Consider the following 16,157-nt stretch of genomic DNA (forward strand, 5'->3'; position numbering starts at 1 on the left):
CTGTTAGACTGAGCACATGTGTTACTTATTGACGGTTTACACTAACCTGTCTGGCACAGGGGAAGTTCCCACCCTGCCTGACATCCACCTGGACAGGTTCCATTGACGTGATGACATGTGTTGTTATCAGCACAGTGGCCGCAGGTTGATTTACAGTTGATGTCATACAATCCACTTGGACACTCTGTTTGGAATAGCACAGAGCAAATAATAGTCTTATCTTAACACATCAACACTGAGGGACCGATCCATCATGTTCGGGGAAGGGGAGGCGGAAGACTGTGCCTGGGATTTATGTAAGAATCAGGATATATGTTCCATCACCGACTAAAAGCATTTTTTTCTGTAAAGTGAGGAACAGACATCATTATTTTCATAACTCGTATTTTTCAAAAAACATCAAGCATGTCAAACGTACAATTTATCTTTGGGAAATAAATTCTGAGAATAGAATATGTTCTTGCTGGATCAAGTTATTTTGTATTAATAATGGTCGGCCCCTATTATACACGTCGGATGTCAAATCAGGTCATTTTACAACCAAGGAACCTTGAGGGTCTCATGTCAGATTCGAAACGTATTCCCATGTCGCCAAAAGATTCAAACAAATGCCCATGCATTTGATCTGTGACTGGTGATTTATGCATAAAATGCTCGCCGCTTTCATGCACCTAAAAATGACCATTTCATATTCTAACTAGTCGGGTGTTCAGGGAACTTGACACATATTTTGTCCTACCAGCACCAATAGCTACAGCTGCAGAATGTGGCTTTCACTTTCTTATCATCACTTACTTACTTACTCTCAATGTCTTCTGACCTAGAACCCTCTGAGTTTTATCTCTTCCCTTCACAGAAAACACAACAAATGAGCGAAGAAAATAATATGAACGGGTCACTGCAAATCAGTGATGACGCCAGGTAATCGTGAAAGGGTAAGCAAGTCCTCCTCTGTCGGTGGCATTCGCCACGCATAGAAATAAGTGCCAGTTAGTAAGCAGATTTAAAAAAACCATCCAAAGGTAATAACAGGGTATAATATCGCCAATCCTGTTGATAAGCGAGGTGCCATATTTAGTAAATTTTTCTGCATATCTGCCACAAAATGTATGGAATAACATAAGCAGGACTATGAATACTCTTACCTACCTAAACAGTTGATCAAAGTAGATGCCTTTTACCGGAGCTAATTGTATGCTGCTAGACATCAGACAAAATCGAAATCACCCCTCATGTCTGACTCATAGGTACAGACACTGCCTTTATTCAGAATGTCTGAGCACAAATCCAGATAAGCCTCTGAATGTTGTTTCTTTTAGTTGACAAGAGAAGTCGAAATATCCCAAACATATACAAACAGATCAGCTACGGGAACTCACGGGATCAAACGTATAAAAACAGATCAGCTTCGGGATCTCATGGGGATCAAACATATACAAACAAATCAGCTCCGGGATCTCACGGGATCAAACATATACAAACAGATCAGCTTCGCGATTTCACGGGATCAAACATATACAAACAGATCAGCTACGGGATCTCATGGGGATCTCATCAAACGTATACAAACATATCAACTTCGGGATCTCACAGGGGTACCTACTACTTGTCCCCAAAGTTGACCCAGATATTGTCAATTTGGAATCCAGGACACACATATTTGGATACATGAAGCTACTATGAGAAGAGCTACTTTCATTCGTAACAAATTGACTACATCCTTCAAACAATTATCTAAGACACAAAAGACCTGTTGATAAGAAATAAGAATGTGATTTCTCTTTCTAATTATCGTGGGACAAAGATGAAGCATCACTGGACCAAGTGTACTGACGTCAAATGTAAATAAAAGCCACAAAACTTGTCATTAATCAAACGAAACATGTCAAGATCCGCATTGGAATTTGTCTTCACCTTCACCCTTGTCGTAAGAGGCAACTAATGGGATCGGGAGGTTAGTCTCGCAGACTTGGTTGATGCATGTCACCCTATCCAAATTGAGCGGATAGATAAAAGGCGTTAAACAATTAACAACCAAACAAACAAACATAATCAATAGAAATCTCCGTTGAAAGCAGAGTCGATTGAACGACTCTGACAAAATCACGAAGCCACGAACATTTTCAGGAAAAATACATTGCTAATATCTTTCCAAAATTCCTTGAGCAACTTTAAAAAAAGGTAACTGTGTACCGCCGTTTTATTGTTAATGATATATCCTCATCTTGTGTTAGATGTACGTTTCTGTTGTATGCTTGAATTATAATAGATGGCAGACTTGTATATAAAATATATGTATGTCAGTTTGGTACCAGAAAATTGAATGTTACCTTGTGTGCAGTCCTGCCGTGTCCATCCCACATCACATTCAGCACTGCATGCTCCATCAACAAGACAGGATGTACTAGTACAATGTCTATCCGCACATTTCAGAGAGCAGTTATTTCCATAAAAGCCATCAGCACAGTCTGAAAGTAAATGGACTTAGTAATCACTTTACACACTATGTTCCGGAATTCAAGTGTTATTATTGTACCTTGAATCCTATGATTCCTTATTATTATATATTTTTGAACAATATATTGGAACCTAATTTGTGTTTCTTTAATTTCAACCGCGCCCAACTAACCTTCACGCGTTATCATCATTTTAGTGGAGGGAAAAGAAGTCGAATTATTTTGAAGCATTTTGGGGATTCCTGGCTGAGTGATAATTTATAATGAGAAATAAGTGTCGCCTACAACATGCACGTACAACCTGTGCAGAATAACACAGTGCTTATAGATACGAATAAGACATATTCATTGTTTGATTTTAGTCCAGATAAAGTAAATGGCCTATCATTTCTTTTCACGGAAATACTCTGCCTCAATGATATACTACTGACAGGACTGTTACACAACCTTTTTTTATGTTATGAGAACTTTCTTTTGAAACTGTTAAAATAATGGTGCCTTTAACCTACTTCTTGTGCAGTCTATCTCTGTCCATCCATCTTCACACCCATCAGGACACCGTCCTATCACTCTGTCACATGAAGAGGGGCGTGTCTTACAGTGTCGGGAACTGCATTCTCGGGCACAGTTAGGGCCGTACATCCCCGATGTACATGCTGTGTCAGGTAGGAGTGAAAGCTACGTTTGAGAGTGTATAAACTTGAAAAGACTTCAAACTGCCACCGAATTGACCAACCAGTCATCAAAAAATAATTAAAAGTATGGATTAAGAAAAACTGGAAAATACATCCTCACACGTAAATGCAATATATCTGGTGGTAATGCAGAACAACACAGGCACACACTCGCTGAATCAGTTAAATAAACGCAATTAAAAAGTACGTTTTGTAAATAACACCAAAAAACATTTCCATAATCATAAGAAATCTCTACTTACTGCAGAGCTAAGTGTACGATTCCGACTACAACAAGTAGGAATTATACCAGGTCTTCGAGAAACAGTAAGCGTTTCCTGCACCCGTCATGGATCTGGTGTGTTGACTATTACCTTGAATACAGTCTGTTCCTTGATATCCAGCCGCACACCCACCGACACACTGTCCTTGTACGTCACAACTGGAGGTCATCTTGCACTGACGTGCATCACAGCGTTGTTCACAGTTGCTTCCGTAATACCCAGAAGTGCATGCTGGTAAATAAAATGAGTGCAAAAATTCGGTTGAGCGCAAATTTGACCAAATCAGTTATATAGCGATGTGTCTGCTTGATGTGGGAGGGAGCCCGAAGTGATGTAGGTCTCAGACGTTTACCACTTTCGTGGAGCCAATGACCGAGGGTATGGTGCCGACAGACCTGGAAATCTAATGAGGACGAATCCGGCAAAGGGGCGCAAGTATCTACATCGACTTGTGGCGCCGTACACGGATTCTAAGCTTAATGATATATTTCACATATCAGATGTTAATAAATATATTTCTTGATATTGAAAAAAATAACGTATTTTCAGTAAAATCAGTATTCAGGCTTTCAGAATCAATCATAGGGTGACCCAAATGACATCAGAGTTTTTTTTAATGATAACAATGTCATATTTCCTATAGTCAGATACGTCAGACTGCATGTTATTATTGCAATCAAAATATATCGCACAGTATTTATTAAAGGGCAAAAAGGACTACATATTATATTATTTTCAAACGAAGTCATTGCCTAAGGGTCAGTTGTATCAAAATAGGACAGTGTCGCGGACACCCGTTCAAGGAACACATTTTCTACAGATATTAGCAAACAATAACAGACACGTATTGGCTATGAAAGGTTGTTCATTTTGCAAAAATAACTTGATAACAAACGTTGGTACAAATATCGAACAAACTACACGCAAATTCCCTGGCCTTCAAGAATTGGTCTACTGAGAACACAGCAATAATCTTCACATGCAAAACCTGACGTATCTGATGTCAACCTGAATCAACAACAAAAGTTCACAAGTGCCCGATCTTTGGCTTAAAACCGTCTGAAGTTTAAACATGTATATGAAAGATGAAGTTTATATTTTCTCCATATGACATTCAGCACAAACTCTAACATAATGTATCTGATGCTTTTTGAGGCATCGTTGAAATCTGGGACATTTGTACAAAATACGAAGTGAATGTTCATTTGAATGCCTTCTCGGAACGGGCGACGTCACGTGCAGCTACCTTGTACTGGCGCCTTGTTTTGCCAATAGCGACCGGTTCATCAATAAAGCAGAGCACATCGTCAAATTCTACCCAAATTTCATCAGGGCGAGATAGACACTTATACGTACAAGAAAAAAGAACCCAATTCTGCTGCATGACTGCGTGCATATTCATTGTACCATGTACAACCTTTGCGTTAGAGGAAGATATGTCCTACTCAGCCTTCTCTACTTCAGCAGTAGAGTAGAATCTATATTGGATTGATTTTTTATTGTGTCTCGCCAACTCATAAAATTCGTGGACATCTTGAATTGTCGCTTTTCCTTGTTTAACTGCGTCGGATGCCTGGCGTTTACATGCACCTCCTAGTCCATCACAGGGACCTTTCCCTTGGCCAATCTTCCTAAATGACATTTGGGGATAAGTTAATTGTACATGAATAATATTTTGCCTTGTCCTTTGAGTTGAATAACTGATAAGATATCTTACAGTATTATGAATATGGAAAGAAAAGGTTTGTGTGTTAAACAGTTTCCTTCTTGCACTACCACATGCACTGTTTGCTAGAATTCTTGTGAGTAAATAAGAAATCGTGCACCTTTATGGATTACAACTTCTGGTTTGTTACATCTCGCAACGTTTCAATGTAGATTCATAGCAATGCGGGAATGGCTCCAACCGTCAGTCGATCGCAGTTGACGTCAAGTGGGAGTACATTTTGATATTAAATATGGAGCAATAAAGTATACCATTCGATTCAATTAAGAAGTTTTGAGATTAAAATAAATAGTTATGGGATAAGATAGGTATGCTATGTTAAACAAAGAATATAGATAAGAAACATTGTTAAACATAAACATAAAACAGCGGCTGACAGAGAGGCAAGGTGCTGGTAAAAGGGGGCTGCAGAGAGGGTCGTGGTTGTTGATATCATACTCGACATAAAATGACTGCTTTTATAGTTTAAATAAGGTATTGAATATGTAAACAATCAGATAGTTTACCGTCTATCTTAATTGGACACAACGCGCACATGTTTTGTATCAATTTTACATAATCAGATATCCCAAAGAATATTTCGAAACAACCAACATTATGGCGAGTCGTAAGGTATCAACATTCTGCATATCAATAACAACATAAAAAACAATTCCCAGACCAAGACAATTCTTCTAAAATTGTGCATATATGTTAACAAAAATTATTATCCATTTCGTTAAAGATATATATATATATATATATATATATATATATATATATATATATATATATATATATATTCAGTTAAAATAAATTTAAAATCAAATGAAATGGCTTTTCATTAACCTGTTTTATATGACATTACAATATTGACTATTGCAATCCAAAGAAATACGTACATGCTGCAGTTACATTTACATTTCATCGTCTGACACTTCTCTGAAGGAAAAACAAATGTCGTATATGACACTACAAACTTATCAATTTCTTATGTAAACAATGTTCAAATAATCAGGAGATTATCAAAGGTTCATACATTTTGTGGCCAAAATCTCCGTATGATATCATATTGAACATTGATAAATATCCATAGTGACGTTAATTGTGTGAACAATGTATAAAAGATATGCAAAATCAACATCATAATTGAAACTGTCCACAGCAGGATACAATGATCTGTGAGCTGTCGTTCAAGGACCTTCACCTCAAAGAAATTACCAAAGATGTACAACAATGTTGACCTATAAGATCACTACCGGTGTCCGGCTTTTAAAAATTGGCGTGTTCACTAACAACGGTTAGCGGGAATTTACGAGGGGACTTTCGTTGATTCAGGGGTCGTATATACATAAATGTGACATGTAAGTTATCAGAAACATTCTGACAATCTGTTTACTGGTATATGTTGTTATATTTCTCATTGAAACCAAGAGAAATAGTCAGATATTCCGATAAATACCGTTGTCGCTGTGCGTGATTTTGCGTCAGTCATGGCGTCACGCAGGACGGAAACTTTGACTATTTCTGTTGAATTTATCAATTCCTTGCAATATACTTATGTTTAATTCCCTAAATCTTCCTACGATTCTCTTTTCATGCATATTCTGAAAATGTTGAATCAATGTATGCAACAGATAGACAATATATAGCTCAAATTAGGAGAAAATGCTACACTATGTAAAATCTGAATGTTGTTTTGTTTACATTTCAAACAAATGCAGTTTTCCGAGCCAACGTTCGTTTTCACACCTACTTTGTTTTGCTTAATTTCTTTGTCTTGGTGACAAAGACCATTTGTCATTTGATTCTTAAATGTATGAGGAATTCAAGGATGTATGCTTTGCAGCTGAACTTGAAATATATGTAATGTAATTAGAGTCTCCTTACCGGTATGCATGGAACGTAGTTTTGTAAACCCTATCCAATATGGCGGAAAGTTCACTTTGGCGGTCGTATTTGCGTATTTTCCAAAGCATTCTAAACGATTCTAGGGTAATCGGCTAACGTTTTGGAAATATCATTTGTGATTTCATTAAAGACAAATACCGGTGATCAGTAATATGCTATTTTTTAAATTCATTTTTCCTAGTAAATATCCGAAATGTCAATACATGTGGTAATTAACGCCGTGAATGGTATTTCGTAATGCCTTCGCTGATACAGTTCAATTCATCGCATAATAGAACTGTAGTATTTGATAATACTGCGTGCGTGATCACGTACATGTTTATTGAAGTAATGTCGACACCAGTCAATTTGATCATGATGAATACGCGATAATGTAGCACGGCGTCGTCGATAAGCATGCGATTCTATTTGTCAACGAATGATTTACATTGGACAATGAACTATAAATAGCTGCACCACGGGCATTAATGATCCTAAAACATCGACTTTTGGCAGGAATGATTATGGAAGAGTTTCGACGCTTACACAACTGCTAAACATGAGTGATAATGTCAGTATATAGTCATGTAACAGAAAATATGTGTCAATTTCTCATTGCCTTATCATGACGTATCCGTGTCAAACCAATCATGAAGAATATACAAATATCGTTGACTCCGACGTACAATAGAGTCATTATATATGATTATCCTTTGATGTGCCCTATTTCTTTTTTTTGCTTACTTTGAAGCACAGGGACTATACATTTTATTAATCAAGTCTTTGTATCAATTGCAAAATAATACCAATTAAATTACACAACTAAACTAAAGATAAATTTGAAATAAGAATTGAGAATTGTAATAACAATGCCGATGTTAGAAATTATCTCCATATGCATACCTCCCTCTGCTTGATATGAAAAAAATAGTAACTTTTATTTGTAGTAATCTAAAAGAATGGTAATGACAATAATATCATAATCATAATATAAATATATGACTAATCTTAAATTGAAGTAGTCCTCTACACTATGCATTAAATGAAGAAGCCTATCAGCTAGTGGTGTGACGATACGGGAGAGTCGCGATACAGGGGTCGCGATACTATACGTATCACGATACAGTGTTTACTGGTACAAGCTAAGCCAAGTTAATGTCTTTCTGCTCTCTAAAAGATGTGACAAGTACAGTTGAAGAAGATATAAGGCATGTATTTACTGTTATAGCAAATTGTCAGCAATACAGTATGTTTTACTGAAAATACTAAATGGCTGAAAGAAAAAGTTACTCATAACTTTGTGCCAAAAAATAAACATAAACTTTAAATATCATTTATCAAGTTTCAACTTGTTTATTTCAGTAAGTTCAGTTCAGTTTAACTTCAAGTTTTTCTTTAAGAATATCAATCTGTTCACATGCTTCCGTTTGAGAGCAGATCGCTGTGCTGTGACCACATCACCTGCGGTGCTAAAAACTCTCTCTGATGGCACAGATGTTGACGGAACGCTAAGATATCTCTTAGCTAGCTTTGAAAGCCTGGGATAAAACAGAGAGTTCTCATCCCACCATCTAAGTGGAGAACTTGTAAGTACAGGAGTTTCTGTTCTTTGATAACGAAGAATTTCGTCTTGGGCCATCTCAACGGCTGACTTTTGCTTTGTCTTAACTTTGGTAAAGAACGTATCACCAAACATTCTCACAAAGAATGCCGCCTCCTCCACTTCCACATTCAAGAATCTCATGTTTGATATTCTTTTTTTCAGGAGATGAGTCAGAAGAATCACTTGTGTGGCTTGTGTCATGATGCCCCTGATCCTCCTGGGGAGTGGTCATGTCATCTGGAAGTTGGAGCATGGGTAGTGGCGGTTCCTCAGCAACCATCCCATCCTGAGCGCCCTCTGGTTCCGTCTTCACCTCCATGAAAAAGAACTATTTTAATATCATAATTTGTAAAAAAATAAAATTGATTTGAAAAATGAACAACTGTATTTGCTCACTCAACATATGTTCATAGGATTCAATAAAATGGAATGTATCATTGTTTGCAAATTCATGAGTCAGTTAGAGGAACAGTCTGGTTGTTAACTTGCTTAATTAATAATTATCAACATAGAATTATGAACTACCTGAACTAAACCTGCCACTTCACTCGCAGTGACTGCCAGTTGTGAAAAGATTTGGTGTCGTGCCAAGTCATCTACAAAGGGGAGTCCTTTGAACCGGGGATCCAATGCAGATTCAGTCACCAGGAAGTCATGGTCATCTGAAATTATTAGAAATATACATCTCCATACCCATAAGTTCATAACTGCAATTATCATTTAACACTTTTATCATCTGTCATTACTTTGAGAATATTCTAACTAGTTTGTCATATAAAATCACTTTAATGAAAAAGAACAGACTCTGTACAATACAGACTAGCCCATGGAGAAATGAGTACAATATCAAATTAGGTAGACATTCTCCAACAAAACTTACAAAAGACATTCTCTAAAATTCTCTTAAACAAAATATTCACCAACCTTTATATCTTGGCTGTAGATCTGCAAGCATAACCCGCTTCATGTCCCTAACAACTGTGCTATCGTCAGCCTTTGGTGATAAGTCTTGTAGTAACTTGTGGTACAGGGGATTCACCATTGATATGGTTGGACCAGTGTCTTCGCTGAGGGCAACTGTAGCTATTTTCATAGGCCTCATAATACCAAGGATGTCTTCAGCAACAGACAAATCGCTGTCGGCAAAAGTTGCCAAATCTCGTTAAGATTTTCTTATTTCTTTGCTGAGCATAGCAGCATGCACTGCAGGCTGCTGTTCTAGGTAACGTTCGATCATCTCGTAAGAGCTGTTCCAGGGATTGAAACATCTATCTTCAGTTTATGTTCAGGCAAATTGAGTAACACTTGTTTCTCTTACAAGACATTTGTTGCAATTGAACTTTTGTGGAAAAACGATACAGTTCTTCTGATTTTTGCAAGCACTGTGGAAGCAGCAGGTATATTCAATGCTTTCTGCGAAGCAATGTTCAAAGTATGGGCAAAACACCGCATATGATGATATGGAAGAAGTTTCATGGCTGCCACCATGTTGGAGGCATTGTCAGTTACAACTGAAAATGTTTTTTCGTTAATATCCCAATCTTGCAAACATTTAATAAGAGCATCAGCCACATTTTGAGCAGTGTGTGATTCGTTCATAAGTTCTGTCTCCAGTACATAACTTTGCATATTCCAGTCAGCTGTAATGAAGTGACATGTGACAGTGACGTAAGATTCAGTATGGCGTGAGGTCCAACCGTCTGTTGTCACGCTGACAGACTCAACTGCTTTAAGTTGAAGTTTCAAGTCATCCACCACTTGAGAATACATTTCTGGCACAGCTTTATCAGAAAAGTAGGGTCTTGACGGAATTTTGTATCTGGGTTCCAACTGGTAAATGTTTCGCTTGAAACCTTCGTTTTCAACAACTGAAAAAGGTCGGAGGTCTTTCACAATAAATTCGGCAATAGATCGGGTTGTAGTCTGAGATCTAACACTTGTAAATTTTAACTTACTGTCAAAGTTCAGCTTAGGTTGAGAGGAAGTTGCAAATGCGCCACTACTTGTCGCTGTCTGACTTCTTCCAGACTGGGATTTTGCGAGATGAACATCCGGGTGACGCCGTTGCATGTGCGTCGTCAAGTTTGTGGTATTGCCAGAATACTTCACTGCTATTCTACAATGTTTGCACATTACTTTTGATTTATCGGGAGTTGCTACACCTCTGCTCTCATACGTTGCTTCAATACCAAAATGTTTCCACACAGCAGCCCGATATACTGCCGGTGGATCTGGCAGTCTCGTCTGCCCTTCATTGGCGGCCATGTTTGTTGTTAACTTGATATGAAGTGCATTGTGGGTAAAAACAATACTAATAAAACTATTTTTTTTCTAGATCTACTAACTATTTAACATTTTAGGACCACTTTCATAGAAATGTATCAAAAAAAAGAAAATTATAAATGTATTTCGTAATTTCGTTTCGGAAAAGTGAACAGAAACTCTCGTCAGTGTTTACAGATGGCGCTTATAGGCTATTTATAGTCAAGCATGTGGCAGGTGGCACGTTCGGATAGTCTGGTTTTCATTCACTGGACATTCCTTTTAAACTGTTAAACGTATTTCATGTTTAAAAGTAAGTAAAACTGTGTTATGAAAATATCGTATGTATTGCGATACATGCTTTCCAAATCGATGCATCATATCGTGGGCTGTGCATCGGGATACAATACTTTATCGCCGTATCGTTACACAACTACTATCAGCCATTACTTCTACGATGTGGGTGGTTTTTGTTGTTATTGTAACATGGCGGAAAGCTACGAATCCAAAAAGGTACGAGAATCTGTACTTTACTAAGAACGTGTTACCACAAATATAACATTTGTTACATTACACTTTCTAAATTGCACTGTGTATTGTATTGGAACCGTGCCAATTTACACTTGTCAGAGGGGTGATCTAGACTACCAGTTGGCGGATTTTCATTTTTGTGGAAGCCTCGATGGGTGAGTGCGTTAGATCGCTAACTTTATGTGCTAGCGATTAGGTGCCTCACTCTGGCAGTGTGGGCTCGAATGCCAGACGGGACTCAACCAAAATAAAAAGTATGAGAATCTATACTGTACTAAGAAAGTGTTATCCCAAATATAACAATTGTTTCATTTGACCACTTTCTACTCGTAAATGTATTGTGTATTCATCCTAAAAGTGTTGTTTGTCAAACGATAACTTATTCCAGATTTGGACCGAAAATGACTGAGATAATGGTCATCGTGGTGGTTCCAGAGGCTTGTTTCAGGTGTTACACTCACTGAAATATGATAGGGTGAATGAATGCTCCAAGTGTAATGAAACAAACCTCACAAATGGAATGAGAGAGGAACACTTTAACATAAGATGTGATTTTCTTTTTCAAATAGAATATTTAAAATTGTGTGCAAACCTATAACTCCTTCAATTGTATAGGGCGCAGTGAACCCTGTTTGACATAAAAGAAATGTAGCCACATGAAACATGTCTGCCAGGATTACTCTTGCAATCAGTAATTGGTTAAGCGGACATGTTTGTGTATGAAACATCAGGTCTTGACGGTAGTGAACTGCAACTGTCTTCCTTTATTCCAAAGCGGGGGAAAAAATAGTCACCATGAACCTCATGTTTGTTGAAAGAGCCGACGAAATGACTCTTATGAATGTCTGTCATTCCCCGACCGCGTGTGTGGTTGTGCATGCCGTCAGTTATTGGTTGGTCTTGAATATTCCCAAGATGTCGTGTTATAGTTGCACTCTTGCTGACACTCTCCACCATTCCTTGCACTAAACAGCTGCAAGTAAGCCGCTGAGGTGTGTTCTTTTCTTAATGTGACTTAGACTTGACAATTCATTTGCCGTTCATGATCCAAAACATGGTGTTAAATGACACGATTCATTTTTACGATTTTTTCTCTTTTGTCAAGGCAGCACCCAACACAAACCTGGTTTGGTTGAATATTTGACAATTTTCAGTTAACGTTTCCCTGATGTTGCAGTGAGATTTCTTTTTCTGATTTTACTCCTGTTACCTGTGTGTTATTCTGTAACACGTGACCTTTCTTCAATAGTACAAACATGACGTTAACCATTATTTCTAGATTAGTGAGAACTGATTCATCTTTGTGTTATACGATACGACTTTGTAGCTGATAACATCCATGATTTCACAAATATATTCATGCACTGTACCGCGAGAACACACCAATTCAGATTAACATGCAAATGATCTCTCTTTGTGTTTATACTTACTCCACACTTCTACCTCAGCAAAGTCTAGCACAGCACCCTGTCCATCATTACTTGTCTCAGTGTAGACAGTCAGGTAGCGCCATGTACCAGGACATGTCACTTCCAGTACGTCCGGGATGTCTGTACCGTCAGGACTTCCAGTAACTGTGTGACATAGACTTCCTTCTTTGGGCTCAGATGAATTTGTCACAGAAGCGTAGAGTTGAAGGCCATTGCGTCGTGCCTTGACTGAAAGGAAAATTTGCTAAAATAATATCTATCTATATATTGATTCTCGGCATAATAGATAAGCATATACAGCGTGGGCTTACGACAACGTGACATACAAGTGTATATGTGTAATGAATATAAACTGACGTCCAAAAGAAACTTTACCAGAGTTTGAAATCACTCTTGCTCAAGAACAACAAAACATACATGCACGAAGTAAAGTGTATTGAGAAGATCAATATATCAACATAATCAACACTGAAAATGACAATCATACCGCGACCGAGAATGACGTCAGAGCCCTCCAAAGTTGGGTGTGGTACAAAACTCGAGCTTTCAGAATCATGGACAATAGGCAGAGTACATAAACAATCGCTCACGTTCAATAACAAACCATTAGTAGCGTGTGTGACCACCAAATGCCTCAATACACGCAAAACTGTTCGACGCACAGAAAAAGTCAGTCAACTGATGAGGTCACGTGGGATTTGACGCCATTCTTCTTGGAGGGCAAAGATAAGTTCTTGCCGGTTGGCTGGAGAGTGTGGTCGTTGTCGAACACGACGATCCATCAAGTCCCAGAGGTGTTCTATCGGGAACATGTCGGGTGAGCATGCAGGCCACGGCCGGACGTTGACGTTGCTGGCTGCGAGAAAGTTAGTGACAATTCTGGCCGTATGGGCTCTGGCGTTGTCATACTGATAAATGACACAACGTGGCTGCTGTTGGAGAAATGGTAGGACAACTGGATGTTATCCATGTAACGCTGAGCTGTCAAGTTTCCATCAACGATGACCAGCGGTGTCAACTCCTGCCCACAGATCCCTGCCCACAACATGACACTCCCTCCACCATATGGTACAACCTCAGGGACGCAACACGCCGCGGTTCGTTCACCCTGAACACGTTGTCTTCCATCAGCCCTAAACATACAGAATCGACTTTCGTCAGTGAAGACAACCCTCTGCCAGTCACGTCATTGCCAACGTCGTACAGTCCGGGCCCATCTCAATCGCAGACGACGATGTTGCGCTGTCAATAACTGTCCTCTGTATGGTCTAAAAGCCCTGATTCCATGAGCCCTGAGTCTCCTGGCCACTGTCTGTCGACTAACCCTGTGACCTAAGGCATGTGTCGCCGATGACCTCACTGTCAGGAAGCGATTCCGGAGGTGCAAGGTACGCAAGTACCGGTCATCATGGGGCGTGGTCACCCTGGGTCTGCCTGTTCTTGGCATGTCAGCTGTCCGCCCTGTCTGTCTGTAACGTTGCAACAAGTTGGTAACGGCAACACGGGAGCAACCGAAGGTTCGTGCAATATTGGCGTGGGCGGCTCCCATCTGTACCATACCCAAGGCTCGTTCACGTTGTTCGTCTGTGAGTCGTGGCATTTCTTTTGTGTTCTTTTATCACTGTGGATGTCTGACTTGCCGTTGCAATCGTTTTATACCCTTACCCGCACGTTCATTTGCAGTTGTCCGTGGTGCACGTGTTTTTCACTTTTTCGCGTGTTATCTCGCAAACATGTTACAGACGATTAACATTTTCTGCATACACTATTGTTGTATTTAGTTTTTTTTATGTGTTTTAGATAGACTTCATCGAAAAAATATTTATACTTTGTCTGAAATTTATATTTTCAGTTGGTAAAGTTTCTTTTGGACGTCAGTTTATTATAACAACATTAACGTATACTATGACGGTCACAATAAGCATCCTGGTAAGAAGCAGTGGGATTCAGGAAGCAGCATATATGATCTAACATGAGTATAATGCACTTACAGTCTGTCCTGAAGTAGATTGTAACCTGTGCTGACTGTACTTGTGTCTGTAGATCCAACTTCCACCAGGCTGTAGATTCATCACCCTTGGTGTGGATTGAGTAATCCTCGCCGTTTGCAGTAGTCACTCCATCTACAGCTCTACCAGCAGACTGTGAAGGTTGGCGTGTTGTACTCATCCATGCTATTTTGTTCAGGGCGACATTTTCTCTCACACCTGTAGCATAAACAACGTATTGAAAGTACATGCATAAAGTACATGCGTAATAAAAGGGAACCAAGAGAGACTAAACAAATCTGCAGAGCTATAAGTGCTTGCAATTTCACAAGATGTTGAAAGGTTCTATCACCCATCACTGACATGCCATTGAGAGTGTCTGTAACAGGAATATTGATTTATCGCTCCTACCACATGCAGTAATCTAGATTTGCCAAATATTATAGATTGACATGGGCTGTATTCGATTTATTTGTTTCACAATCTGTATTTCGAGACGCTACACATTTTAGCAACCAAACCTTAACACACCCCTCCGTGGATGTATGCAAAACTAGACGTTCAAAGTGTTCCAGTGGTATTCCGTCATTATTAATTAAGAATTGACTTTCACTTTGTGTGAACCTTCATAGAGTGAAGACCAAACTGTATGAACGTCAGTGCTTGCGACATTCGAACCCACGATCATAGGTTTCAGACGTTAACACACATCCGTGTGCCGTTTTGATCATAAAAACGACACCGACAATAATGATATGTGAAATGATTTCGAGAGAAAAAGGGACCCACATTTCCACTGCGACTCACAAAAGACAACTGGAGTATAGACAAAAGGAGTTTTACCATTTCTTCGTCTGCGTAGATTAACTCACTCACTGTATACATGTGCACGATTAATCGAAAAGGGCGACAACGTAACAATGCCACATTATTAAGATCTTGCTTTGGCACATTATCGCATTTTAACGCCTCTATTACGCATGTTTGATGGCGCGACAAACCGATATATTTTAGTCCTGAAAATTGTCGCATTGTGGCATTGTCGCCCTTAGGTAACTTTTGAATATGAAGCGCAACAATGCGACACAAGGCTATAATGTCGCATTGTCGCGCTTTGTTCAATTTTGAAGTTGGTTGCCTGTTCTTATAAGGGCGACGACGCGACAATGTCCCTTTCATAGTCTCTCGCTGATGTGCATTAATCTGTCAGGGGCCCTGAAGCGACTCTGTCCTACTGAACTGCATGACGACGTCCCGGTTTGTCAGGTTTGCACACACATGTGTGAAAGTGTGTGATACAGCTCCTCTACAAATTAAACACTGAAGTATGTTTG

At 39.0% G+C, this 16,157-nt stretch overlaps 1 protein-coding gene across 2 annotated transcripts in view; it reads right to left on the reverse strand.

Annotated features, from left to right (window-relative positions):
• LOC124113984 (multiple epidermal growth factor-like domains protein 10) overlaps positions 1 to 16,157 on the reverse strand; it is a 90,143-nt gene that overhangs the window by 1,408 nt on the left and 72,578 nt on the right. For both annotated transcript variants that reach the window (XM_048400478.1, XM_048400477.1), the window contains exons 2-7: positions 14,827 to 15,042; positions 12,836 to 13,063; positions 3,505 to 3,645; positions 2,966 to 3,112; positions 2,331 to 2,468; positions 47 to 184 (exon numbers count right to left, since the gene is read on the reverse strand). In XM_048400478.1, coding sequence (XP_048256435.1) covers positions 47 to 184; positions 2,331 to 2,468; positions 2,966 to 3,112; positions 3,505 to 3,645; positions 12,836 to 13,063; positions 14,827 to 15,042 — 1,008 coding nt within the window. The remainder of the gene's footprint in view (positions 1 to 46; positions 185 to 2,330; positions 2,469 to 2,965; positions 3,113 to 3,504; positions 3,646 to 12,835; positions 13,064 to 14,826; positions 15,043 to 16,157) is intronic.

Source organism: Haliotis rufescens, unplaced genomic scaffold (genome assembly GCF_023055435.1).
Source record: "Haliotis rufescens isolate VD_foot unplaced genomic scaffold, xgHalRufe1.0.p SCAF_2, whole genome shotgun sequence".
Taxonomy (NCBI): Eukaryota; Metazoa; Mollusca; class Gastropoda; order Lepetellida; family Haliotidae; genus Haliotis; species Haliotis rufescens.